This window comes from Solanum lycopersicum, chromosome 12, assembly GCF_036512215.1.
Source record: "Solanum lycopersicum chromosome 12, SLM_r2.1".
Taxonomy (NCBI): Eukaryota; Viridiplantae; Streptophyta; class Magnoliopsida; order Solanales; family Solanaceae; genus Solanum; species Solanum lycopersicum.
Genome location: NC_090811.1, coordinates 534,032 through 561,656, shown reverse-complemented (window position 1 = coordinate 561,656; position 27,625 = coordinate 534,032). Strand labels below are relative to the sequence as shown.

The 27,625-nt window shown below is 33.9% G+C and overlaps 5 protein-coding genes across 8 annotated transcripts; 2 read left to right on the top strand and 3 right to left on the bottom strand.

The window, feature by feature from the left end:
- The first annotated feature begins 119 nt into the window (after positions 1 to 119).
- On the top strand, positions 120 to 7,179 carry LOC101262384 (kinesin-like protein KIN-14N). Its single transcript, XM_004251431.5, has 17 exons — positions 120 to 570; positions 884 to 1,135; positions 1,341 to 1,485; positions 1,565 to 1,674; positions 1,762 to 1,881; positions 1,973 to 2,176; positions 2,585 to 2,794; positions 2,914 to 2,988; positions 3,098 to 3,244; positions 3,334 to 3,472; positions 3,578 to 3,687; positions 3,927 to 4,088; positions 4,168 to 4,382; positions 6,135 to 6,216; positions 6,306 to 6,410; positions 6,507 to 6,611; positions 6,786 to 7,179. Exons 1-17 carry the CDS (start codon positions 511 to 513, stop codon positions 6,963 to 6,965), a joined length of 2,421 nt encoding a protein of 806 aa, XP_004251479.1. The 5' UTR covers positions 120 to 510; the 3' UTR covers positions 6,966 to 7,179.
- Positions 7,180 to 7,297: 118 nt separating this feature from the next.
- On the top strand, positions 7,298 to 8,814 carry LOC104644816 (uncharacterized). The gene has a single exon (XM_010315351.4). The coding sequence runs from the start codon at positions 7,657 to 7,659 to the stop codon at positions 8,620 to 8,622; it is 966 nt and encodes a 321-aa protein (XP_010313653.1). The 5' UTR covers positions 7,298 to 7,656; the 3' UTR covers positions 8,623 to 8,814.
- A 920-nt stretch (positions 8,815 to 9,734) lies between these two features.
- LOC101262080 (autophagy-related protein 18f-like) lies at positions 9,735 to 16,196 on the bottom strand. 3 transcript variants are annotated; one of them, XM_010315348.4, is made up of 7 exons: positions 16,057 to 16,196; positions 13,744 to 13,977; positions 12,215 to 12,655; positions 11,713 to 12,141; positions 11,117 to 11,350; positions 10,208 to 11,029; positions 9,735 to 10,116 (listed from the first exon to the last, which is right to left on the bottom strand). In XM_010315348.4, the coding sequence occupies exons 2-7, from the start codon at positions 13,930 to 13,932 to the stop codon at positions 9,919 to 9,921; spliced, it is 2,313 nt and encodes a 770-aa protein (XP_010313650.2). In that variant the 5' UTR covers positions 13,933 to 13,977; positions 16,057 to 16,196; the 3' UTR covers positions 9,735 to 9,918. The 3 variants fall into 3 exon arrangements, with proteins under 3 accessions (XP_010313650.2, XP_010313652.2, XP_010313651.2); XM_010315350.4 differs by lacking the exon at positions 16,057 to 16,196 and adding an exon at positions 13,472 to 13,535 and having other exon boundaries at positions 13,744 to 14,167; XM_010315349.4 differs by lacking the exon at positions 16,057 to 16,196 and having other exon boundaries at positions 9,735 to 10,133; positions 13,744 to 14,344.
- Positions 15,919 to 16,716, bottom strand: LOC101261783 (protein NDR1). Its single transcript, XM_004251429.5, has one exon. The coding sequence runs from the start codon at positions 16,574 to 16,576 to the stop codon at positions 15,968 to 15,970; it is 609 nt and encodes a 202-aa protein (XP_004251477.1). The 5' UTR covers positions 16,577 to 16,716; the 3' UTR covers positions 15,919 to 15,967.
- A 409-nt stretch (positions 16,717 to 17,125) lies between these two features.
- On the bottom strand, positions 17,126 to 22,918 carry LOC101261487 (rab GTPase-activating protein 22). 2 transcript variants are annotated; one of them, XM_069292394.1, is made up of 14 exons: positions 22,842 to 22,913; positions 22,687 to 22,765; positions 22,560 to 22,610; positions 20,675 to 20,770; positions 20,343 to 20,446; positions 19,815 to 19,984; positions 19,618 to 19,695; positions 19,277 to 19,399; positions 18,735 to 18,823; positions 18,412 to 18,517; positions 18,199 to 18,296; positions 17,830 to 18,084; positions 17,564 to 17,647; positions 17,126 to 17,464 (listed from the first exon to the last, which is right to left on the bottom strand). In XM_069292394.1, the coding sequence occupies exons 2-14, from the start codon at positions 22,726 to 22,728 to the stop codon at positions 17,444 to 17,446; spliced, it is 1,317 nt and encodes a 438-aa protein (XP_069148495.1). In that variant the 5' UTR covers positions 22,729 to 22,765; positions 22,842 to 22,913; the 3' UTR covers positions 17,126 to 17,443. The 2 variants fall into 2 exon arrangements, with proteins under 2 accessions (XP_069148495.1, XP_004251476.1); XM_004251428.5 differs by having other exon boundaries at positions 22,687 to 22,918.
- Positions 22,919 to 27,625: the final 4,707 nt, after the last annotated feature.

Below are 27,625 nucleotides of genomic sequence, written 5' to 3'. Positions count from 1 at the left end.
GTGCAAAATAATATTTTAAAATCAAACTTTATTTAATTAATAAAAAAAGAGCCTTTTTTGTCAAATGAAAATGATATAAATTTTTAATAATACATATAAGTATTTTTCCTTTTTAACATAATCCTATGTTAATATAGTGTTAGGGGTAGAATTGGTAGTGTGTAAATTAAACGCTCCGCAGCGCCAGATCTCTATTTCAAAAAATTTCGAACTCTTGAGCATCCCCTTCCCCCTCCGCCCCTTCTTCCTCCTCCAACTACGCCGTCGTTTCATCCTAAATCCACCGCCGATTACGGCTGAGAAATTGAATCATTTTCGCCCTTGTTTGCTTTCATACATTAGTTTTGTTTATTGCCGTTTTTCAATCTTTCAGCACCTTTACTGCAAAATTCAAAGCAAACGGTAGTAGATGTAGAAGAATGTTGTTTTGAGTTTCAATTCACGATCCCACATCCATAAATTTCTCCGACATCCCATTCCCCCTTTCTCTCTTTGTTACCATAATTTCAAATGGCTCCTAAGAACCAGAACAAGCCGCCACTTCGTACTCTTTCAGCACTCCCTTCTGATGTAAGTTTTCTCCAGAATTCATTTTTACTCTATATATCCTCATCGGTTTGTACTTTGATTATGCTCATTTCTTCTGATTGTGTAGTTGAAATTGACGAATTTCACATTTCTGTGCATTTTAGGACTCATTTTGTTATCCTACCTTTCAATGTTTTTGCTTTTTTTGCTGTGGAGTTTCATTTTCTCTACTGGGTGTTTCTAGTTTTGATGTTCATGGTCAAAATTTCCTAATTTGATTGTGTGGGTTCGGTTATTGTGATGTTTAAGTGAAGAAGTTCCTAATGTTGGATAGTTTACTGTTTTTGGTTTGCAGAGTAACTACACAGCAGGTGAGGTTTCATTAGAGAAGAGAAGGAGAATAGGGAATCCAAAAATACCGTCCACAGCTACTGGTGCAAGAACCCGGCAGGCATTAGCAGTGGTGAATGAGGTTGCAGATGTGCCTCCCGCTAGTGGTCCGCCAAGTAATGCAGGTTCAGACGGCGGGATAGTTGAGTTTAGCAAAGAAGAAGTTGAAGCTTTACTCACTGAGAAATTGAAAACCAAGAACAAGTATAATACAAAGGTAAGTGGATGAACTATTCTTCAGATTAATGGTAATACTGGTATGAATGTGGTTGTGGTTTTGGTTATTTTGTTAATTAAGGTGCTAACAGTAAAGTTAACAGAAGTAGCCAATTCTGTGCGTGGAAAGTTAACTGTTTTCATATTAACTGAATATGTATCTGCTTAATGTATATTGATGCAAAGATTTCTACTACTTCTATTAGGAAAAGTGTGATCTTATGTCAGATTATATAAGAAGGCTCAAGTTATGTATTAAGTGGTTCCAGCAGCTAGAAGGAAACTATTTTACAGAACAGGCATCACTTAGCGGCATGTTAGAGTCAGCTGAGAAAAAATGCAATGAGATGGGTATGGTGGTGTTGCAATAGTATGAGTTTGTACCTTGGAATGAATTTTAGACTTATATTGCTTTTTCGTTTTGTTTTAGAGGTGGTAATGAATGTCAAAGAGGAAGAGTTGAATTCGATCATCATGGAGTTGAGAAAAAATATTGAGGCACTCCAGGAAAAGTTTGCCAAGGAGGAGGCAGCCAAGTTGGTAGGCTTTGCAGGGCAATGATCATTAAATTTCTATATTTCTTACTTCATAGATTTAATTTTCTCTAATTGCGAATTTGTTCGTCAGGAAGCAGTGGATGCTTATAATAGAGAGAAACATGCCAGGGATACAGCAGAGAAACTGCAAGTTGCCCTTTCAGAAGAGCTCAAAAGAGCTCAACAAGACACTGCAAGTGCAAATCAGAAGGTAAGAAAGAATCTCAGGCATATTGGTTTGGCTTCATTACAGTTTTGAATCCATTGGTAAGAACATAGCTTAAAAATCCTAATATCTGCAGATCCAGTCACTAAGTAATACATACAAGGGGTTACAAGAGTACAACAAAAATTTACAGGATTATAACAGTAGGCTCCAGAAAGACCTTGGTACAGTCAATGAAACACTGAAGCGCGTGGAGACAGAGAAAGCTGCAGTGGTTGAAAATCTCAGTGGACTAAGGGGTCATTATACTTCTTTACAGGAACAGCTCACTTCTTCAAGAGTAAGTCTTTGATTAGTTGTTTCTTCTGCTTTTGTTATTAAAGTTGCTTGCATCACCAGTGATACTTTCATGAACTTTAAGCTTCATTCAGGAACATTTAAACACCTTTGAATGTTTGTTTTGTTCATTTCTGCAAACTGTCCAGAGTAGTATTGTTTTACAACTCTTTTCAGATTTTTGAATGATGGTTTATGAATATTATAGATGTTTTTTCTCTCATTTTCTGCTTGATGATGGTGTTCCATGCATTCTAATCGGGTGATTAATTTAATGATTTTATTTGGGGTTTTCATGATATGTAACTCCAAATGTTCATCTTGATTATCTGGACTACACAGCTTTATAATCTGAAGATAAGGTGTGTCATCAACTAATTCGTGTTCTTATTTTGCCTTTCAATTTCGTAAGGCTGTTCAGGATGAGTCTGTCAAACAAAAAGAGGCTTTAGCAAGTGAAGTAGGATTCTTGCGAGGAGATCTGCAAAAAATGAGGGATGATCGTGATCAGCAATCGTTACAAGTTCAGGTTCTAACAGATGAAGTGCTAAAATATAAGGAATGCACTGGAAAATCTATTGCCGAGTTAGAAGGCATGGCAATAAAGACCAATCAGCTGGAGGTTTGTCTGTTTTGATTTATCTCAACTAGGCAAACCCAAATATATGCGTGCATCAGATAATTATCTACCCAAAGATATATGTGCATCAGATAATAATCTCTTCCTGAATTATTTTGCAGGAGACATGTTTGTCTCAGTGTGAACAAATAAAGAGATTGCAGCAACAACTTGCCTTTGCGGAGAAAAAACTTGAGGTGACAGCATTTCTATGACCCTTGTTTGTTTGAATTTACCGTGTAATATCCAACGAGCTTTTAGAAGATATATTTCTCAAATATTTCAAATGTTTAATCACTTTGTTAGATGTCCGACATGTCTGCTGTGAGGACAAAAGAAGAATATGAAGAGCAGAAGAATGTTATTTTCGACTTGCAGAACCGTCTTGCTTATGCCGAAACTAAAATTGTTGAAGGAGAGAAACTGCGTAAAAAACTGCACAATACTATTCTGGTACTTTATGATCACTAATGTGAATCTACCTTAAATTGACTTTTGGATTAAAAATTTAGATGTTCATTCTGAATCTTCTGCCAATGCAGGAATTGAAAGGCAACATTAGAGTTTTCTGCAGGGTGAGGCCATTATTGTCCAATGACGCTGTCAGTGCAGAAACAAAGGTTATCTCTTTTCCAACTTCAACGGAAGCACAAGGAAGAGGCATCGATATGATCCAAAATGGTGTGCAGTTGTTTCTAATGCACTCAACCACCAAGAATTTGTGTGTTTCCTCTTCTAATTAGTTTTTATTTTGACATTGAACTTCGAACTTTGTGTTATTTTAAGGTCAAAAACAATCATTCACATTTGACAAAGTATTCATGCCCGAGGCTTCACAAGAAGATGTTTTTGTTGAGATATCCCAACTTGTACAGAGTGCTCTTGACGGTTATAAGGTGAGATATGTTTAAATTTTGTGCCCTACCGCAAATGACGTCTAAGTCTTGCAAAAGAATCAATACGCTGTATCATCCTTAGTTGTGTGCTCCTTGTTTCTGGCTAACTGGTGTTACATGTAAAATATAAACATTGATTAGATCTCTAAAGTTCCAAATCGTCGCTGAATGAGAAAGCAAATGTTTATCTGCAGCCTCACAAAAATTGTTAGCTTATTACCCTCCCTTTTCCCTTTCAGGTTTGCATATTTGCTTATGGTCAGACTGGTTCCGGTAAAACTCACACAATGGTGGGCAAGCCAGACTCTGATAATCAGAAAGGGCTTATTCCACGCTCTTTAGAGCAGGTATTTGAGACCAGGCAGTCTCTTCAAAACCAAGGGTGGAACTATAAAATGCAGGTTAGTAATGGAGGTTTGTAATGCTCATTCTCAATTTGATTTGTTTCTTTTCTCTGAAAGTGTTTTCACCATATTTCAGGTCTCAATGCTTGAAATTTACAATGAAACTATTCGGGATCTTTTATCAACATCAAATTCATCTAGTTTTGATGCATCCCGACCAGAACATGTAGGAAAGCAATATGCCATCAAGCATGACGTGAATGGCAATACCCATGTATCCGACCTGACAATTGTGGATGTTCATTGCTATAGTCAGGTTTCTAAACTTTTTGGGCTGGCAGCAGAAAGCAGGTAAAAACACCTGGTTATATTTTCTTCAATCTTACTAGCAATTTAGTATGTCATCTGTCACGACCCAAACTAGGGGGGCCAAGACTGGCATCCAACCAAGTTTCTCCTGCTGAATGAATCCTTAACCTCTACATCTATCATTGACAATGTGCATGGTAGTCATAAGTGAGCATCATATCATTCGTATCTCACTTTTATTTCATGTAAGTATCACGAGTCATAATTATTTAATAATTATCATAAGTATCAGTTGAATCAAATTGTAGTCATAAAATTTATAGCACGGTAACACTCGTACCCGCTCGTCCCCATAAGAGTGAATTCACAGAACAACCTTTAAGATATTTAAAACCCGTGAAACAAGCATTAATTGAGGGAAATCACTTCTTAAAGTTAGGTCTCCACTCACCTTGATCCTGAAATCACTTCTTAACACTCGTACATCATATCATTCTTGATGTACCCGCTTGTCAATTCATATTTTCACAATGCCCCAAATAACATTTGATCTATATACAAAATTGGTGAAGCTTTAGTGCTGTGCATCAAACTTAAATGGTTAAACCTCTCATTCATCCACTTTGAGGTGAGCCATGGCTAAAACCTCCACCAGATGGGTTACCAATCAAAATCAACTTACTTACATTCTATTATCAATATACCAAATTAAGTGAATAGGTTACCTCAAGGTACCAAAAGCGTTGCTTCTTGAAATTTGAAGAAGTTGGGTGGAGTTTGAGTTCTAGAAAAAATCACAAAATTAAGGTGTTAACAATCAATTAACTCCTTATTTAACTTACTTTGGTGGTGGAATTGTGAATTGAGGTAAAAATATCATTACGAATTTTCACCTTAGACGTGTGAGGAAGAAGGGGGTGGGAGGGTGGGGGGTATTGTCAAACATAAAATTGGTGAAGCCTTATCTTGAGCATCAAATTTTAATGCCTCTTATGTGATGAGATAAGTGAGGACCTTAGCCAACAAAGTTCGTGGTCCGCCCCAGGACATAAAAGATGAATAGTGAAAGATGAAGAAGAGTATACTCTGTAGCAACTAGCAATTAGCATTAAATTTTTAATGCCTAGCTTGAAGTCTGGAGGGTTCTAAACTTCTAATGGTGGCCATTGCTTTTCAATGGCTAGCATCAACCCAGTGGGTCAGCAAAAAATGCAATCATTCGGCGTAAACCTTCTTCAATTGTACACACGGATAAAATTGACATAACTTTGCGCCGGACGTCTCATTGAAGAAACTTTTAAGCATTAGAAATTAGATCCCAAGAGCTACAAGTTTCTTCGAAACCATAGGTGATCTTAATTTCTAAGGGTTGTGTACATTTGAAGTTAGGCTATGCTCACTTTGGACATCTTTCCATTAACATTAAAATCAAATTCCACTTAGTTTTTTACATCCCTATCACCCCCTGGATAAATTGTAAGCACTGAACACCTTCCCAACATATAAAACACATTATTTGTTTTAACTTAGAGCATGCATGTGAACTTAAAACTCAACGAAAATGTAGGGTGTATCACATCAGCCTTAGCATAAAATTGTCTTTTTATTCCTGTTTGATTTACTGCAAAACACTTCTTTTTGTCATTTGTACCTTTAATATGTTTGATATGCGATCACTTGTCATTTTATATATATATTACGGGTTCAAGTATTCTTATATTTGGACTGAAATGGAGTTAAAATTTGTGAGACCTGTGCTCTATTGAGTTATCGTTATATTTCTTCTTTGTGTAGATCTGTTGGGAAGACTCAGATGAACCAACAGTCTTCAAGGAGCCATTTTGTCTTCACTCTGAGAATTTCTGGTGTGAATGAGGTTCGAGGACATTAACCTAACATTTGGCATGCCATTTTGATTGCCTCTTCTATAAGTATTTTCAGTTGACTAATAGCATCCTATCTTAGAGTACCGAGCAACAAGTACAAGGTGTACTCAATTTGATTGATCTCGCTGGAAGTGAACGTCTATCCAAGAGTGGGGCTACTGGAGATCGGCTAAAAGAAACTCAAGTATTTGCTTCACACTTTCTATCTCTTTTCAAGAACTTCCTACTTCCCAAGATGTTCTTCTAACTTATTTCCCTGTTATCCACGAGTTTCATTCAGGCCATCAATAAGAGTCTATCGTCTCTAAGTGATGTCATATTTGCTCTAGCAAAGAAAGAGGAGCATGTGCCTTTTAGGAATTCAAAGCTCACATACCTTCTCCAGGTAAAAATGATTATTCAAGCTCCTAGTTAAAATACATGGTTCTGGTTAATTTCCTAGGCTGGTAAAGATAATACTTTTAGGTTTGATCTGTATGTTTCCAATGTCATTTTAACAGATGTGTATTTTCGCACCTTTTGTTTCACACACCTGCTGATTGTCACATGTTTTACTCAGCCCTGTCTAGGTGGTAACTCGAAGACATTAATGTTTGTTAATGTTTCACCGGATCCTCCATCTGTGGGTGAATCCCTGTGTTCACTCCGATTTGCTGCACGGGTTAATGCTTGTGAGATTGGGATCCCAAGGCGTCAAACTAGCTTGCGTCCCATAGATTCTCGCCTAAGCATTGGCTAACATTTTAGCGGAACACTCGTTCTAGCTTTTAGAATTGTTTTGTCTGTAATTCTGTATGGCAGTTTGATATTTAACTGAGAAACTATATTACCTCTAACAACATCCACCTCCAATTTGTATAGTGGATAAAGTATTTTCTTTGTATCAGTAATAGCATATGGGGCTTTGTATTACTATACTTGTCATTTTTTATGAGGAGTTACCTGTGTGATAATTTACCTCTTCTTTTTTATACCTTTCTTTGGAGAGAAGATTATTTTGTTGGAAATCTTCAGAGCGTGAAAAACAAAAACAAATTAATTGAATTAAATTCATTTAAATGATAAAATAATGTTATTACATTCTCTTAGTTGTTGAATTACATTTAATAAGTAATTAGATTTTTCTTCTCTTTATTTGAAGATATAATTTTGAATTAAAAATTACATTAACGATACTAACTAAATGAGTAATTTATTTTTATCTTTTAACTATTCAAGAAAATAACTTTTGTTTTTGTTATTTTTAGACCTTAAGTTGACTTCTTATAATTTCATTTGTTAATTTTGATACCAAAGAATTTTACAATATCAAGTTGTGTGAGGCTACTGAAGCTTCTCTATAGCCTTATCCAGATGAACACATGTGTTCCCAAAATTGCAAGTATTTTCTTTGCAAAAACTCTATTCCCTTGGACAAGAATTGACTTCAAATGGCTTCTAATCTTGTAAAATTTCATTCTTCATTCCAGTTCAAGCTGAACACAACAAGTTCCTTAAGTTTTTTAGGATCAAAACAACAACTTAACAATCTTTATCACTCTATTTTCTTCACAAAACCCAAGTCAGATTTTTCACCTCTTCAATGTTCACTATCTTCTCCTACTCCACCTATAACTAAAGAAGATGCCGTTTCTCAAGCAAAATTCTCTCTGTCAACTACTTTAGAGAAACCCCTTAACAATCCCAAACTCATAGGGAAAATCAAGAAACTCAAACAACCAAGATTTCGTGTCGAAATTCCAGTTGTTGATGACTCCCCATCTGCATTAGCCCAACTTGCTTTTGACATTTTTGGAGAAATGCCCATCAAAAGAAAAGCCCCAAACATCAAGATTCTACTTTTATGGCCTAACCAAACCTTAACCCAAGCTGCACAAGCAGAATTTGAAAAGAAGAAATCTTCAAACCCCATCATTGAAAATTTAGATATTTCATCAAGAATTGAAATTTCTGCTGATGTGGTAGTGTTTATGGCTCCAGAGGCTTCAATATTGACTGTAATGAAGGAGATTTCTGATACATTGTACCCAATGCCTGTCGTGATTTTTAATCCTAAATGGGGTTTTGATGAAGAGAGTAGTTTTGGTGAGTTGAGTGGATTTGTAGGTTCATTTGAGGTTGTGTATTCATTTATGGGATTGGAAGTTAGAGGGATATTGAGTAATAGAAAAGGGGTGATGTTTAAATGTGTTAAAGATGGTGTTTTGAGTGGTGAGAAATGGTATGTGTTCGTCGAAGAAGATGGAGAGTTGAAAGTGGTTTCAAGGTTTAAAGCAAGGCCATCAATTGTTGAAGTTGAGAATGTTTTGTATAACTTGATGGCCGTGAATTCGCCAATCACGAAATCAGCTAAGTTCTTGAAAGATTTGGTGTCAAATGTTAGGGGGAAAAAGTAAAGCACAAGCAATTCAAGGTATTACAACTCACATCATTTCAACTTTAGGATAGCTATCCTTTGCAATGATATTATTGTTTTTTCGAGATTTTGTTCTTCCTAGAACAGTTACAGTATGAAGTCCATGTACTAGCTTTGCCAGGTTCAAAACTTTAACATGGAAGAACAAATAATAACCTATTGGCTGCATGAACTAAGCATCAACATATGTACTATTATTGCAATGAGGTGAATTAATTATTAGCGGCAATCGTAGTTGAAGCTATAAATGTTGCCACTAAAAGTAATTATTAGCGGCACTTATTGCCGCTAAAAGCTATATATGCTGCCACTAAAAGAAATTATTAGCAGCACTTATAGTCGCCGCCTAAAAGCTATAAATGTCGCCCTAAAAAGAGGTATTAGCGGCAATTGTACTCGCCGCAAAAGTTATAAATGTCGCCACTAAAAAGAGGTAATAGCGGCAAACATAGTCGCCGCTAAAAGTTATAAATCTTGCCACTCAAAGGAAGTATTAGGGAAACTATAGTCGCCGCTAAAGGCTATAAATGTCGCCACAATAGCTTGTATTAATGGCAATTATAGTCGCTGCTAAAAGCTATATATGTCGCTACTAAAAGGTATAATTGTCGCCACTTTTAGACTGTATTTGCCACTAAAAGATAGTATTAGTGACAACTTAATTCGTCTCCACTAAAAGACTATTTTGTAGTGGTCATTAAGAATAAGCATTAACTAGTGGTAGTTTAGTCGCTGCCAAATGATTTTTGTTAGCCACCAATAAGTAACCCGCTAAAGATTTTAGTGATGTGGCATACAAGTCAACTAATAAATTTCTATGGAATTTGTGTATTTTCAAGACAGTGATTTTTAAGTAAATATGAATATAGTTAAGTGAATTTTTAAGATTTATCATTAGCAATTGCAGAGTTGAATCAACACTTGGAAACAAGGGCAGAATAATTGAAGTCGTATATTATAGCAATTACAAAGATAATGCATGCATTATTTTTGTTAATACACTCTGTCAAAGGACCCCTCGTAGGTAATGAAGGAAAGTAGCATGCATTACTGAATTCAGAACAAAATAGATAACAACTAACAAAAGCAAAAAAAAATTAAAGTTGCAATTCATTTCGTTGCCTTCAAATTCAAATAAACAACTAACCTGCTTCATCTTCTAAATGAGTGACAGTTTCTGTAATATCTAGGTTAGTATTTACACACTTAGATTGTGTAGTCTCCATGGAGCTTCTTATATCATTTACATAATATAGGCTAGTGTTGTCACTACCATTTACAAAGGCACTACTCGTTTGGCATGTCGTTCCAACATTATCCTTCTCGGTTCCTCTGCCATGGTGAAGTTCAATGCTGGAAATAAACGTTTTGACTTGGCCTCAACCATACGAGTTGGTATTACTTCAACCTCAGCCTCTCCACGACCTTCGTCATCCAAGTGAATCCTATCCATGACAAATGATCGAAAACTTACCTGCATATTAAATAAGACTATGGAGATTTAAGCAATTACACAAAAAGGATGGAAGTGAATCTGCTGAATTAAAGTACAAAGGTTAAAGTACCTCAGGTTTTGCCCACACTTGATTATGAGGTTTATGCATTTGGAGTTCTGCTTCGGATATGTATATATGATGTCCTAGCTCAGATCTTATCTTTTCTTTAATAAATGTGTCCCTAGTCTCTGAAGAGAGACTGTTTCCCTTGGTTATTCCTTCAGGAAATACTTTACTGCTATCAGAACATCCAAATTCACCATATATATCAGCATTATCAACTCGTTCTTTGTAATTTTGTTTCTGGAAAATATTCCACTTTTGGATTGCCTCTACCACTAATTTTGTTTCAAGATCTTCCTCATAAGTTGAGCCCATAGCAGGAAAGGTTGCAATAGAATCTAGCTCAGAACACATGCGCAATGCATACTGTGTCATACAGCCCGGAGATGAAAAAACAAGCAGGCAATGATTTGCTTTTAGAAGGCCTGAATCTGCATATTGTCTAGTACTATTGCAGTGGTGAAAAGCTGAAGCAATGGACCCAGAAAAAGAAATTGTCCTTCCAGTTGCAGCAGCTGCAGCACCGGTTACAGTATTTCTCCACCCATTACTTCCACTCCTTATTCGACCAATAGCAGAAAGAGTCACCAGAGGATCAGATTCACATATGTTATGTTGATTAAGCAGCGGAATTTTTGAATTCGAGGTGCAATGAACTGCAGGTTTTTCCAAGACACTAGAGCCATTACTTCTACCAGTAACAAATGCATCTGAAGATTGAAAATTAACCGTCCCTGAAGGAGGAATTGTAAATAGATGGCTAGTCCCTCTGGAAGAAGTTATCATAATCCACTGGCTATCACCACTAAAACTTATATCCTCTATAACCTAAGATATCCAAAAGGAAAATTTAGTTTACGGTCCTTAAAAACAAATAATTTAAACAGGAAGAGAAAGCACGCAAACTACACCTACCGCATTAGTCAGTCCGCGCTGCAGCCTGTAAAGATGGAGATAAGATGAACCAGGATTAGGCGATTTGTTTTCAGATAGTATAGGCATTATCTGGAATACATTGATATTATGACCATGAACTGAAGCTGTCACCAATCGAGTACTGCTAGGATCAAAGCATAGAGCTGAAATAGGACTCTTATGTGCCCTAAACTGAGCAATAAGAGCTTTGCTAACAATGTCCCTGACTATGACCTAAATTCATGACGTCAAAAAAGAGGTCAAATGTTGATCCACAACTGTGTATTCATAAAGCACCAAATGCCAATCACTTTCAAAGATCCAAACTAAATGAAGAGAGCACGCACAACACAACAACCACAATATAAGAGTTGATTATGATATGAAAGAACTTATTGCAAAATCAGCAGAACACAAAAAAAGTCAGTCAAGAACCAACTTTTACATGTATCAACTCAAAAGAGGAAGAGAGAGAAATATTCTGTCCACAACAAGGAGCAGATATAGGAACAAGTGACTGAAATGGCACAGAAAGACACAAGTTTAAACCACTATTCACAGTGAGATAATGGATGTTGATCAAGAGTAATTTGTACCATTCCGACATTGTCTGCACCTGGGAGATGACCATTAGCAGTTCCTGATATCTTTCCACAAGCAGACCCAGATTGAGAACAATTACTATCAGGTGACAGATCAGAATAGTATCTAGCGAGCTTCTTATACCCGATGTCCCCTAGAGTCACAATACCAGCTGCAAGTTGCTTGCTGGATTCCTTTGCATAATGAGAGATTAAGCTGCCATTTGGAGCCAGACTGGGGAAACTAGCTGAAGGAGTGAGGTTCTGTGGATTGACGTGACCAGAATTTGAAATTGAAACTGGAGTTCCACTATAGGCCATCCACCTGGCACCCAATGCAAGAGGTCCCACACCTTTACTACCGAACCCTGAAAAACCCGTGATGACAGGGTTCGTAACAACCGTATATACCTTATCTAGAGTTGCAGCATCAAAGAAGTGTATCTGCAATAGGAAAAACTTAACCTATGTCTAGCAAGAACAGATCAACCAAAAGTTTATAATATAATACACATACCTGAGTTGCTTGTAAAATGGCAATCACACGGGAGCTACATCTAACCAAATGAATAACGGATTTGAACTTCAACTGATGCACATAAGAGTGACATGTCAAGGAATAAAACCAAACAATAGAGGGATCAAAACTGGTACTTTCTTGGTCATGAAGTTTCCGTATGCCCTCCCGAATGTTACTACCCCCAGAGAAACACCCGTCAGTATAAAGTATTAAAACTGGGCGACTACCAGAAAATTTGTCCTCGTGCTTCTTTGATGCTATTGGTTTTGGTAATATCTGCATGAAAGGAACAGGACCATCTGGCCTGGAAACTAAGTTGCGTATATTATCAGAATCTTCAACATCCCAAATCTGGAAACCATACTGACAACCCAAGAGCAAAATTTGACGAGACATGCCTCCCTCACATTCCAGCTTGTCAAAGCCAGCCCACAGAACCTGATGTGGCAGAAGAAGAATATGAGACGCCATAATTGCCATTGGGAAGTTTAGTAAAAGAATCAAAGAGCATTCACATAGCAATGCGACAACCACCACCTCTTAGCACTGCAGGTAAGAGATTGAACATATACATATATATATGTATATATGATACATCAAAGAAACAATTTTTTTGTTTACCACCTTTCTATATTAAGCCTTTTTAAGAAAAGGTATAAAATTTATTAATGATGAGGGAAACCTCCATATACAAGTCGTATACAGAGAAACCTTCAGTATTAAGGTTTTCAATGACGATTACATAAATGAAGAATCATAACTAAATTAAATCCTTGACTAGTGATGGAATCCTAAATGAACCAAGCTAAGCTTAGGTGGGTTCCTTCACTATAGTTGAACCAAGTTACTGCTTTGTTATTGGGTACCAATAGATATTTCTTATATATTTAATAGATTTCACAATATAAATACAGGTTTAGCACAAAAGTTACTGGGTTCCCCTGAACTCAACCCGGTACCCTACATCTGTCCATGCTACAATACTGACAAGCGCATATTGTATAATTCTTGAAACTATATACAAACTCGGGAAAGTTCTAACAGGGAGCTAACTTTTGTTAGATGGAACAAATATTGTCACACAAAAAAAATTCTAAACTTCTCCAGAGTTACCTTAAAATAAAATTAAAAAAACCAGTGAAGCATTCAAGAAATAAAGAATTTGCTGCATTAACTAGCATCATTCAGCATTGGAAGTCCATCCAACAACTATTATCCAGCTATAACTTGTTGATGGGGTTAAACTTTTATTACCTTGGTGTCCAGACCAACTCTCGCAGCCCTCGACTAATTCCATGAGATACCTGCCACCTCCCACCTGCAGCAGGTATCACCGTATCAGTAACTCATCTCAGCTGGAATTTGAACCTAAGATCTCAGGCTCTCAACCACTTCATTAACCTCTAGGCCACAGTAGCAACTTATTGGCAAGATTTACTAGTAAAGTTCCAACCTTTTGCTAAAATACAATCTAATCACCATAACATCTAACTAATTCAAAGTAATTTGAAGCACGAAAAGTTCACCTGATCATGATCATTGTCCCTGTCCACAATAGCCAAAGCAGCTGACCTAACCGTTGAAGCAACAGTCGAAGCACCAGAGGATACAATCCTAGAAAGAAGTCGAAACGAAGACGGAATGAAGCCATTACCACTCCTACCTGACTTTGATCTTTGCTCTGTTTTTTCACCATCATTGTTCTTCATCCCCATGCCCCAAAACACAAATCAAAAATACCCCTTTGCTTCTTCAATCCTCTTTCGTATGCATCCAACACCCAAAACATCCATATACTTTCAGTTTGAAATTTTCAGATATTCACAGTTTAAGCAATTTCTAAGAATCACAACAACTTTTTCAAGAAAATCCTTCAATTGTATGTACTATCTGATAAATTTACAACTAATTTATCAAATCATCGACACCCCACAAAAAAATGGTATCTTTTTTACAAATATGAATCTTGGAGACCCAAAGAAAGAGGTGATGACATCAAAATTACAAAAAATAAAATACATTATTTAAAAATTTCAAAGTTAAGTTAGAGTTATAGTTGGAATAGTGTTGTTATAGTTTTTCAATGAATATTTAGAATTTAAATGAATATTGTTTAAAAAAATAAAATATTATTTGAATATGAATTATGATTCAAATGGGTGATTTCATAACAAAAAAATGAGAAGATGAAAAAAAAAAGAGTAAAAAAGTGAAAACAAGGCTTTGGTTGTTTCTCTAAATTTGAAATGTAATTTTCAAGTTGTATTTGGAATTTTCATAAACCGAGTACTGTTTTTTTAAATAAAGTGAATTAATATTGTGAAAAGAAAAGGCATTATATTCAGGATTTTTTTGGCTTAACTTTATTAATAATTTTTTAAAATCCTACGATTTGACTACTATCACTTTATTTAGTTATTTTAACGCAAAAGGCAATATGAAAAAAGGATAGCAAAACTCTCTTGATTTACTATAATAGTCGAATAAAAAAAAGGAATAATTAATAAAATAAAACTTTTATACGTTACCACTTGAATCTAATTTGATATCACGAAAATGTATTGAAAAATTACCATTTAAAAATAAAGATAAATTAAAAACGTAGGAATTATTTGGTAGGATATATACAAGTAATCTATCATGTAAAGATTATTTCATAGTAATAAAATGAAAAAATCGAAAAAAGTCAAAAGAATCGATTAAAATCGAAATCGAGAAAAATAATTTTGCGTGATTTGATTTGACTTTTAGATTTAATAAACTGACATAATTGATTTAGATTTTTTTTTTTTGATAAAAAAACTAAACCAAACCAAATCTATGATAATTTTTTTAAAAAAAAATTAATGTGTCAAAATCAAATATTGTGTACTCACTTTCTTTAGGTAAATAATTAGGGACAAGCCTAGAGGGATACAATATTTCTTCATAAAAAGCATCGAATTATTAACTTTCCAATTTCCTTTATTTAATGTGGCCCAAAGCCAACATGGCTAATATAAAAGAGAAAGGATTGAATAATTCTTAGAAAAAAAAAAGGATGAGGCTTGTGATATCAACATATTCTACATGGTTCTTTTATAGCCACTTACTAATGATTGAAAAAATGGACATAAAGTTAAAGAAATAAAGTTGTACGTTTACTATGAGCTATAACTTTTGGCAGGATAATAAACGTTTAATCTTAACAAATAATATATCGTAGGTTTGATTCCAAGAGCAACATTTTGCATGACACAGGTTTTCGGAAGGGATTGTTGAATAATACCAACCTCCTCTTGCCAATGGCATGGCACACAAGCCCAAGTCGTCATCATGATCGGATATGATACTTGCTCGGTTGACTTATTAAGTAACAACATTTTGTTTTTAGTAACTTTTGACATGAGGATAAGCATTTGATCTTAGCAAAGAATTTGAAAAAAAATATGCTAATATGTTTGAAAAGTCAAGGTAACACAACAATAAACAAGTCAGTAAGAATTTGATAAAGTCAAAGTAACATAACGATAACACAAGTCGGTAAAAAATTATAAAGAAGGAAAGATAACTAAAACTATTGTCAATTTGTACAAACAAGTTGAAATTATTTCCAGTTAACAAATAATGAGATGAATAAATCTTTTTTAAATGAAATTGACATAAATGAGCGAAACATAATTTATCCAACAATAAAAAAATTGATCCAAACTAGGATAGAATGAAACCAAAAGGAAGAAAATATTGAGTTGAATAGTGCCAGTCATTTATTTACAACAAAAGAATCAAGCTAACCAAAACAATTAGAGGAAAACCTAAAACCATAAAATAGCAATGAATGTGTTGTGCACTTGATTTACCTGTACTATCCACTTCCATTGTTCTATTTTCCACAGTAAAATTATGTTTCTTGCTAAACCAAAAAATAGTCTTGTAGCTTATTCTTGTAGCCAAATCCACCCTAAAAATCACTTTTGATGTATTTGTAACATTCTTAAAAGCAGCATCCCAAGCCATTTTCTGAATTTCCAGTTTCCCTTTTTTCTTTGCTTTCTTGTCATGGCCTTGGTAAAATCCATTTATTGTGCTATTACCAATTGGGATACTTGTATTTGTACCATAGTAGAAGAAGCTTAATATAATCTCGTCGTAACGAACACCTTTGTCCTTCATCTTGTTGTTCAAATTGAGCTGAAAATACAGAGTATGATTGGATCTTGTGGTGTTCGAATGATCAGATATGTTAAGGGCAGGTAAGTAAAAATTATGTAAAGAGCATGATGGTTTTGAGGTTCTTAGACTTAGCCAGATAAAGAGAGCTGTTAAGCCTGCAGTTAATATGAATTTGGTGCAACGATAACAACATGTATGGTCAGACATGTTTTGGGGTTTTCAGCAATTGGAGAACGATGACATTAATATTTGATTTTAAGCCACTAATTTTATTGAAAGATTTTGGGCTAGATCTGGGAAAAATCCATTTTTTTTTGCTTTTTGGCAAAAGTGCTTTTATAAATGAGTATGTGAGAGCACCTCCTCACCCAATTGAAAACCTTCAAGTCTTTGAGGTCAATGGCAAGGGGTCAGCCAATAATGGGGTAGGAGAAGTGGGGTTTAATTCTTTTATATTATTATTATTATTACTCTCATTGTGACATTATATTAGAGGGATTAGTTTCAAAGAAAATTAATTTTGCCATGTTTACCAAAAGATTCGAAATATTGAAGATTTTATATCTAAAAATTTGAGATGGTTTAGAGGAGATTCTGAATCGATCGAAATTAAATAATCAGTGTTTAAGTTAAGTTATATTCTAACTTTTTGAGTGTATCATAATAATATAAATAGATAAGTTGTATTTGCTTTTGTTTTTTTTAGTCTATCATAATATATAGTCGTCAATATGTACTTTCTATAACTTTAGACTATTTATAATGTCTATAAAAACATGAGTATATTTATTATAATATATTTGAAGCTATCCCTTACAAATATGGAACATTGTTTTGTTCCTGAGATTATAGTACAAACTTTGGAAGTGTGTCCTTGTACATTACATTTGGATTGAATACAACAATTACGTCTTAGCACATCATAACATAACTACAATAGCAAAAGCAGCTAATGTTCATCGACCAGCCCAAAATATATAAATATAGATTCTTGTCATACCTTCTTGGCCAGCAACGAGAAGATGTTGTCGTTAAGTTCAGTGAGAATATTACATAGTACTCGCCTCTGCTCGACTACCTATTAGTGTTGGCTGCCTGTTTTAACCAGTAGATGAACTTATAAATGAAATCCGTCTTTTGAAATGTAATCTTGCTAACACACGTTTTCATTTATCCGTCAATAGGAAAGGTTACCTTCTTAAGATACTTCTTGTGAAGCTTCATAGCGCTACTGCAAGCCTTTCTGGCATCCAAGTGTCCAGTAATATTATTCAGGATCTGAAAATAATAAGCAAAAGATGATGTCTGGAGAAGGTAGAGTGTACACAGACGTTATCCTAATAGAGAGGTTGTTTCTAAAAGACCATCAACTCAAGTAAAAACATATCAAAGCAGGATTTAAAAGGAGAAAACAGAAGTAACGAAGACATAGCACCTAATTATGTAATTGTCAAACCAACCTTAACAACTTCGTCCAGTCCTCTAGCTTCTGTTAGCTTCGCACTCTTGTCCTTCAGGACGCTGGCTACTAGGAAAACAGAAATTGGGAGGGGAGCTTCTGTATCTTTACCTCCACTTCTCATGTTTTCTCTCTCATATTTCCCATACTGACGTATCGACTTAACTTTTGCTCGTCTAGAATTTTCAGCAGTCAAGTCAGGGTCTTCTTCATACATGGAAAATAACTCAGGATCATATTCCAGAGACCACATCATCTGTTGGCAAACAAAAGATTTAGAATTTGCTAGTGGCTTCACACGCGTCCAATTGCAAAGCCATCTTAAATGACAGCTTCAGATCAGGAAAAAATATCAGGAGATGAGTCTTACCTCCCAAAGATATAACGAATCAGAGAAAGAAAATTCTCGACGGAACATAACCATGAGCATCCGAAAAGCAAACACGTAATTTCCTCCACCTAATGTCTCTGTTGCCAAGATCACAAGGAAATTCAATGATATTTTTCACTAGATTCGAAGCATAAAATGAGAGAATCACTGACTACTTCTGGGATGCATTTATAAAAAGTAGAGAGGTGGTACCTAAGTGCTGGTGAAGTTTGGGATCGATAACTTGAGTTATTGATGCTAGATAACTTAGCTGCGCCTCCACTCCAACAGAGTTCCCAGTAGCTCTGAAATTTTTTCTCTTTAAAAATGCACAGAACATTTCGTATTAGCCACAGTAGTTACAAAAATCTAAGGAATTGCAAGGCTAGATATAGAAAGGATCGATGAACACAAATTAGTGTTACTGGAATTCAACTTGAGGTAACCAAACAAATTCTGTTATGAAATGATGCGGGTATTCATGATAATTACAATTTACACAACTATAAACAGGCAGTCCGAGTAAAGTTATGTACCAGTCTCTTCATCATACGTTCAAAGCACCAAAATGCATCTGCTTCATCATCAAGTAGAATAATCATGGGAGAACAAAGATCACTCATTCCTGTTCGTCATAGTCAAATGTTAAAATAGTTTCAGCACAAACTAGAAGCAATAAATAAGAGATAAACTTGCGATCATGTATAAGGAAATACTGGATAGGAAGGGAAATAAAAGGGATTATTTCCCCATGGAAATAAAGTTAATCCTGACATTGACAAAAATATTAACGCCGGCGTGAGAAAAGACACAAAAGGACAATTGGTAATAAATGGATATCTTCCCTTACAAGAATAATTTATGAATTGAACATTTAGCGTAGAAATTTTGAGTGTACACAAACTTGAGCAATTAGAACTTATCGTCAACTTTAGCATAGTGCATGGTATTAAGTCAAAGACGAGATATAAGTAGAAACTACAACATTCAAACTAGTATCACAAACATGAGTTCTTAGTCTACTTCAGAAGCCAAAATACTGGAAGAATTATCTTAAGAAGATACTACAATAACTCACCTTGACAATAACTAACTTCTTTGTCAAACCAAGCATAAACAGCCAAAATATCCCAAAGCTTTGATAGATTCTCTTGTTTCTCATAAAAGACAAGTGTCCGGTCAGTACGAATCACATCCAATCCTAGCATAAATATGAACAAGGATGGAAAGATGTAACATACAGATAAAGAAATTAAATTTGATAATAAAGAAGAAGGAAGTGATTGCCAAATTAATAAGAAAAATCCATAGTACATCCCAAGCCAATACTCGACTTGCCAAAACCGGAGAACAGATGAATTAAAAACATAGATTGGCATGATAAGAAACAAGTGCATGCAATCTGTATACATAACCGACCTATCTGGTGTAATGAGAGTTTCCACTGGATTACTTTTTTGTCATGCTCCTTCACCAATTCAAAACCATCAGATGGACCTGTAATTGCACGATGTCCAAAAAAACGATCGTCACTTTATACAGCATCCAAGAGCCCTTCCATCAGAAAGGAAGAGAAAGAGAAATCACACTACTTGGGGAACATATTAAGTATTTACCAACTTGACCAGCTGAAGTTGGTTCTTTTGCCGCATTCAACTCTTGAAGAACTATAGGATCTAGAATAGGGTCACCATCTTCAGTGATTACAGGTGCAGAAATAAACCGACCACTTCCAATTAAGGGAAACATCCCACGACATTCTTCTTTCAATGCTGCATACTGTACCCTGATGCATACAAGAAATGTGCGTTGAGAATGTGATTTTGATATGGATCAGGTATTGATATATACTGTCGAATGGCAAAGTATTATCAAATTTCACATGAGAATGTATTTGTCTATTGCCGAACCACAGATACAAAATTCGCAAAAGGTAAATCTTCAGATATGAAGCTATGGAAACCACTGAGCATAAAAATTTCATGCAAGCAGCTGAAAACAAACATGTTGGAGTCACCTCCAACAACAACTTCTATTGTAATTCTACTCGAGTAACTAATTTAGGATGATGAAGCATACAGTTTGAAAAAAATTAATTGTTGCCTGGATATATTTATATTTGCTTAGTAAGGAAAGTAAAATACCTCCGACGTTGTCGTAATTGCTCTCGTTCCTCAAATGTGCTCTTTGAATCATAACAGCCCAGTAAGAACTCCCAAACTTCACCTCTAATTGATGGATGGATTCCCTAAAAGCCACAAATACTCGAATACTAAACATTCTGTTACGCTGATGCATGAACTTACATGAAATACTTATAAAGACTAGGATTATGTCACAAGTTCTTTTAATTAGTCCCACACAGAAAAAACATCAAACAAACAGTAAAAATGATAAAAATGCAGAATTGCAATATTCCTGAATCATATTGGCACATAAACCGAAAGTAACTTACAAATCATGAAGCTAACCTTACCCCACGACAAACTCGACCAAGTATTTTGCCTATATCAAGATAACCTTCGGGGGTAAATGCAGCATGCCATCTTCTTGAACTTAAAGTTTTCCCAACCTGAATAAGTAGATTATTAGATAATAAATATGAGGCAAAACATTAGAAATGAAGGGTGACAAGGATTCAATTCAAGCCATCAATTAATTACACATCAATTCCAAACCAAGTTGAGGTCATTATATGAATGCCCTTCCTTCACAGTCTACCGAGTTCATTCATTACAGAGTAAATCATGAGTTATCTAAAACTAGAGGTTCTTTCAAATCTCACAATTATCTTTACATTGACACACAAGTTTTTAACAAAATTCATTCCTAATGCCAAACCTTATGTAAGTGTAACAACAGCTAAGATGGTTAGATATTTGGGAGTCTTAGTTGTTGTAACAACAACTAAGATCAGTGTCGCACCTATACATCAATACAATTTGAAGTCTATATGGGACATGATCAAACCATCTCAGGTGACCTTCTCTAATTTTGTCCTTTATCTTCACATTACTTGCGACTCTATCTATGATCATTTATAATCTTATTCAATGTTGTAGAACATATCCAACAATTATAGTAATAAAATATCAATACAATTTTTAGCTAATCTTATAAAAAATTGATGTATTATCAGACCCTCATTTTATGAATTAATATCAGTTTGTTCTGGTGGTAAACAGAAAAGACAATTTCTTTTCATACAACTAAAAATAATAGTAGTTAAAATGGTAACAAATTCTTCTTTTATTCTGTTATTATATTTCTTGTCATCCCCTTCATAATATTTTTGTATCCTCATTATTCCATGTTTACACAGGATTTTGGGAAGGGGGGCAAAGGCTTTATCCTTGCCCCTGATAGGTAAATTTCAGATCGCCCAAAATGCTCAAGTTTAGACTTATGAACAATCATGAAATCAGTCTACACCATTTAAGTAGAGGAAAAAAACAGCAAGTGTTGTAACGGGAGAAATTCTAGACTAGTTCCCGCCACCTGTTTTCAGTATTGTTAGGATTATTCACCATAGACTAGCTAAGATGAGCTTAAATGAAGCAACATGGACAGTGATGATACGTATAGCCGACTCCAACTTGCTTGGTTTTGAGTCGTAGACTTGTAATAGTAGTTGTTGTTGTTAATTCACACCTATAATAGTACAACCAAAATAATTGACAAATTAATGATCTTTTCTAGAGATTATGTCAGCAATTCGTGAAATGTTCCTCACCTGCTACTAACTAGGGAAGAGTCATCTCGATCAAATAATCAAGAAGACCCAAATATTCTTTAAAAAGATTATAGGAACCGATGGATAGGAGATTTGACTAGCAGGGAGCAGCTTCTGGAATACAAACATCAAAACTCAACTGCCTTCCATATAATCTTAGGAATTAAGGTTTGGACATGTCGGTGAGTTTATATGAGCTGCAATACTAGCTAAGAGTCCTTTTAATCCCGGCAGAGATTAGAATGTAAGTAAAATATGTAGAGAAAACTCAAATTATATATTGGAATGGAACAACTTCAGATGGAGCAAAAATGGATATAGGATTTATATAGCCCCAAAATCAGTTGTGATTGAGGCTTTGATGTTGTTGTATGTTGACAAAAATGGATTCATAAAGACAGAATTCATTTATTTATAACTTAAAAATGTAAATGGTATCAATCAAAATGATTGTTCCAAACATTTGCATCTCTTATAATCTCAAAATCATAAATAAAATTCAAGCCTTTACCATAACAGATCAAGACAACATAAACTTAAATACAAAAATCTACTAAAATTACAACAAACATTTAAATTAGTTGTACTCATCTAACTAATAGTATGTGTCTAGAAAAATACCAATTACCTTGATTCTAAACTTGGTTTCAGGAACATCATCAGCACATTCAGGACGGACCTATCAATAAATATACAGTTAGAAAAATAAAAACAAATATATAAATATACTGCACAAATATTCTGCAGTATAATACCTGATAAAATGAATCAGCAGAAGCTCCATAGTTCCTCCACATGCTTCAAACTTTGTTACTTTGGAAACTCCTCAAAAATCTAAAATTCAATACCAACAACTTTGATCAAGAATTTCAACAACAAGAACACAACAGGGGACCCACCTACAACATACCTTTTTTATGCTTAGCTGGTTGGTGTTTTATAAAGAGATTAAAGAAAAAAGGGTAGAAAAAGTTTATTTTTTTCTTTAAATAAATAAATTGGTTTTTGTTGTTTTTATGTTTCAGAATAGGAGGGGTGGGGGAGGTGGAAAGTGGTAGAGGGTTATTTGGAAATGGTCCACTTGTATTTGGTCAATATATTTATGGAAAATAGTTTAATATATTTTTAAAAAATGTTATATATTATTTTTTAGGCGAAATCCATTAATAACTCCTTAAAGTTGGACACAAAAGATTTAATCTCAAACTTCACAATTTGGTCATAAGTCAATTTTTTTTACTTCTATAAAAAATAATTTAAAATAAATCAAAAATGACTTAAAATAAATTGGAAAGTGTTTGACTAGGTAAAAAAGAATAACTTAAAGTAAGTTTTAAATGACTTAATATAAATCAAAGACCAAAAATAAATCTTCCTTGACTTTTTTATTTTTTTGACTTAAAATTCATTGCATCAGTTTGATTTTTGACTTAAAAATTATTTTTTTAAGTCAATCCATGCGATTTTAACAATCTATGCTAAGGAAAGTAGGTACATCTAATTATGAGATTGTGAACTCTATAAATATCAGTGAAAGAGTGTTATTCAATATTTATAATTTGAATAGAAAATGACTATGAAGGGGGTTAGGAGCACTAGGAATGTAGATCCTAGAATGAAAAAATTCATTTTAGATAAAAGAATAGAAGCACTATTTAAGCAAGCAAATGACTTGTCAATTCTATGTGATATTGAAGTTGGTGTAATTGTTTTTGGTCCAGGAGAAAACAATGCTGTTGTTTGGCCATCTCTAGCACAGGCTAGTGATAGAGTGAAAAACTATTTAGCTAGGCATCGAGACTGCAAAGGTAAAGAAGTTGTCAACGTACGTCAATGAACTTGAGAAAATAGTGGATGCTCGAAAAATATGTGTTTATGAAAGAGAGCAAATGGTTAAGCGGAAGGAAATGGAAAAACTATTTAACGATCTTGTTGAGGCAAAAATTGAATTCAATAAGCTTGACGCTACATAAACTAGAGGTTTGTTAAATCTATTTGATACTAAGAAGATCCAACTCAATGAAAGGAAAAGGCAACAAAGTGAAAATGTTTGAAAATGAAATGGATCCTAATGACAACAAAGATGGAGAAGAATCTTAGGGTGTTCATTGAACTTGTACTACTTTTCTATTTTTCTATTATTATTTAGTCTTTTAGTAGCATTTAATCTTAGTTTGAATTTGTTTTTTTATGTTATGGTTGTCATTTTAATGATATATGAAGGATAATTTTATTCAAATCTTGTCAGTCAATCTCATTAATTATATATATTATTTTAATTATTTTTTTTATTAAAAAGATATACTTATAAGCGATTCATTAAATATAAGAGTGAATATGAGATCTTATATGAAAAAACAAAATGGTTTCTTCTCTTATGTCAAAACTTTTGTATACAAAGGATACATACATACCCCATTTAACTTTATGCACTAATGACATGATTGTTTTGCATCTATCTAATTAAATAGCTCTACATCCTTCACTAGGACAATATAACTTGTGTGAATTAACCAAATGCAAACTTGCATTTTGTTGCTTGTAAAACACATATCCATTACAACCCTCCATCACAATAAATTGAGATAATTCATCACCTTCTTGATGTTTTCAGTCTCAACTTCTTGTTTCTTCCTCCAAACATGATTTATAGTATTCTCAATGCACCAAAGCTCTAGAGTTTCACTTGGAGACAAACAAATAAATCTTAACTTGCCTTTTCGATCATATGAAATTAGTTTTTTATCTTTATAATCTTTATTTTGGGATACTTGGTTTGGAAGATTAAATCTTGGATATGCCTCTTCTCCATCGTAGTTTAAGACTAATACTTGATCATAAGTTTGTAAGAAGATAAAGTAAACCACTTGCATTGATAGGTTGATGATGATATTTCAAACACACATCTTCAGAAAGTGAGATTATATTTGCTTGTCTCCATGCATTAGTATTGGAGTCGAAAATTTCACAAAAATAATTGCCAAATCCCAAATTCCTATATTTAAACAAACATTAAAATGTAAGGATATATAATTAACTTCTACAAATGAAATGAAGTAAAGAAAAATTATTATATATGAATACATATAATTTATGTAACTTTTACAGTCAAATACCTTAGTTTTGGATTAGGTAACACTTTCGATTGTTGAGTAATAGGTTTGCAAATGTAGTACCTATAATTATTGTTCCTTGTTGGTCTCATGCAACACAAAATTCCTTGCCTTGAAGAATGCCTCAATTTTCATGTTGCTATCGAATAATAATCTATCTTTCATTTTCAAGGTTTCAATAGGCAAATGTGAAAATGATTCTTTTCCTGAACATCCATCCATTGAAACATATTCCGAAATGTATTTGGAGTTTTTTAGACCTTGAAAGAAATAACCTGAAATATTGTTCGTTCTACGATAATAACTTTGCATGAAGAGTTTCTAAGGATGTTTGAGTAAATATCTCAAAAGCTAAATCGTGTGGAAGCTCCGAAGAAGCCATTGAACTCACGATATGTTATACTTTTCAAAGTCTTAAAAAACATACAACTAAATTTATAACAAAATAGTACATTGAACATACATCAAGTCACTTCTATTATTTTTACAAATAAAGCTTTTTATTTGGTTATACTTATTAGGTAATGAATATAACATTTTTCTTTAAATCCGTCCTTATATATAATTCTTGATCAAGTTTTCTCAGGATGTATATAGTCTATATATTTGGTTCTCTTAACTAATATATCTTTTTTATAAGAAAAAAATTAATGTTTAATGTTGAAGGATTAAACAAGACAAAATCATAATGCACAAATATGAATATTTTTTTAGTAGGTACTATTTTGGGAGTCAATTATTTTTTTGTTCAAACATATTAATTTACCTTACGTGCTTTTAATTTAGGGATGGTTTTTCAACTTTTGCATTTATAAAAATTTATATATTAGCAAAGATATTAATTATTTTGCCATTTTACTTATCACATTCAGAATGTTACACTATTTTATTTTAGTTAAAAGAATCTATTTTTTTCCTTAATCATGGCTAGTGAAAATACAACCCCGTAGAAATGAGTTTTGTGAATCAAAATGGAGGAGGAGTTGCACTTTTAGATTTTACTAGAGTTTTTAAGATGGTGTTAGCAAATTTGAGGTTTTGGTTTTGTGGAACAAATATATTCTGTATTATTGTAAATGATATGCAGATATCTTTCGTCATATTTTTGGGACATTGATGTCCTCATCGTTCAAAACTAGAGCACATATATCCTTCACTTTAACGGAAAACTGAATAGAGACATGAAACACAATCTTATCTGTCGATATGATATTTAATAAAAGTCGATCAGTGGATAAGATTATGACACGTGTATGTCATTAGTATAAATAATATATATGCTCTAGTTTTTAGACGACGGAAATATTAATGTCCCAAAAGTATGACAAAAAATATCTATATATCATTTACAATAGTTCGAAGGTATATTTATTCTACAAAACCAAAACCTCAAATTTGCTACCACCCTCTTAAAAAACTCTAGTAAAATCCAAAAGTGCAACCTCTCCATTTTGATCCACAAAGCTCATTTCTAACTTGTCTCATCATGCAGAAATTACATTATTGTATTCTTAACTGTACCAAAAAATTGTGAAGACTTATAAACGCGATAAGTGCTTCCCTATGGTATCTAGTTCAAAGATATCTTATCATCTTTAACTTCATCATCAACATTATTTTTTCTCGATATTATTCACAATTTCTTCTAAATTTTGAACCTCTAAACATATATTATTTTCAGTTGGATAATCTAATAGGGCTATTGCAGTAACAAAATTTTAATCAAGACTTCATCCCATAACAATATAATTAACATTTATTAAATCTCGAAAATACTTCTTTATAGATTAAGGGAAACTTTCAAATATAACCACTTAAAAATAGCCTAATTATTCTCCATAATTATAGTTTGATAATTACAATTCGTAGATACATGTTATATGGAGGAGAGATGCGAGCGAGACTGGGCGAGAGAGGAGAGAGGAGAGAGAGAGAGGGAAAAAAGTGGGAGAAAGGTGAATTGCATATGTATATCGTTTAGATAATTGTATATTATACATATGTATTTTGTATATATGGCGAGCGAGATTAGGAGAGGGAGGAGTGAGACGAGCGAGATTGAGAGAGGGAAGAGAGAGGCGAGCGAGAGAGGTCAGAGAGTGGGAGATAAGTGATTGTATATGCATTTGTATATATGACAAGCAAGATTGAGAGAGGGAGGACAGAGGCCAGAAAGTGGTAGAGAGACGAATTGTATATGTATATCGGTTAGATAATTGTATATTATACATATGCATTTGTATATATGGCAAGCGAAATTATGAGAGAGATAGATAGGCGAGCGAGATTGAGAGAAGGAGGAGAGATGCAAGCGAGAGAGGGGAGCGAGGTGAATTGTATATATATTATATATCGATTAGATAATTATATATTACATATATGTAATTGTATGTTATGGTGAATTATACATATACAAATATAACTAGTTATACAAATTCGAAGTCAATCACGTAATTAATGTATAATACTAATTGTAAGTGATAAGTATAGCAAATTATACGTATGATAAATAATTAATTAACTTATATAAATTTATTTAACCGCATAATTTTATAAGTATATTTACAAAGTAATAATATTT

Coding starts and splice junctions, on each gene's coding strand:
- LOC104644816 (XM_010315351.4), top strand. CDS start 7,657: ATGGCTTCTAATCTTGTAAAATTTCATTCTTCATTCCAGTTCAAGCTG.
- LOC101262080 (XM_010315348.4), bottom strand. CDS start 13,932: ATGGGGATGAAGAACAATGATGGTGAAAAAACAGAGCAAAGATCAAAG. Junction 12,656..13,743: donor GGGACAATGATCATGATCAG/GTGAACTTTTCG, acceptor CTGCCACATCAG/GTTCTGTGGGCTGGCTTTGA. Junction 12,142..12,214: donor CCATTTTACAAGCAACTCAG/GTATGTGTATTA, acceptor TTCCTATTGCAG/ATACACTTCTTTGATGCTGC.
- LOC101262384 (XM_004251431.5), top strand. CDS start 511: ATGGCTCCTAAGAACCAGAACAAGCCGCCACTTCGTACTCTTTCAGCA. Junction 3,473..3,577: donor CATCGATATGATCCAAAATG/GTGTGCAGTTGT, acceptor TGTTATTTTAAG/GTCAAAAACAATCATTCACA. Junction 4,089..4,167: donor GGTGGAACTATAAAATGCAG/GTTAGTAATGGA, acceptor ACCATATTTCAG/GTCTCAATGCTTGAAATTTA.
- LOC101261487 (XM_004251428.5), bottom strand. CDS start 22,728: ATGTGGAGGAACTATGGAGCTTCTGCTGATTCATTTTATCAG. Junction 18,824..19,276: donor AGAAGTTAGTTATTGTCAAG/GTGAGTTATTGT, acceptor TATGACGAACAG/GAATGAGTGATCTTTGTTCT. Junction 18,518..18,734: donor AACGTATGATGAAGAGACTG/GTACATAACTTT, acceptor GCATTTTTAAAG/AGAAAAAATTTCAGAGCTAC.
- LOC101261783 (XM_004251429.5), bottom strand. CDS start 16,576: ATGTCTGACCATACATGTTGTTATCGTTGCACCAAATTCATATTAACT.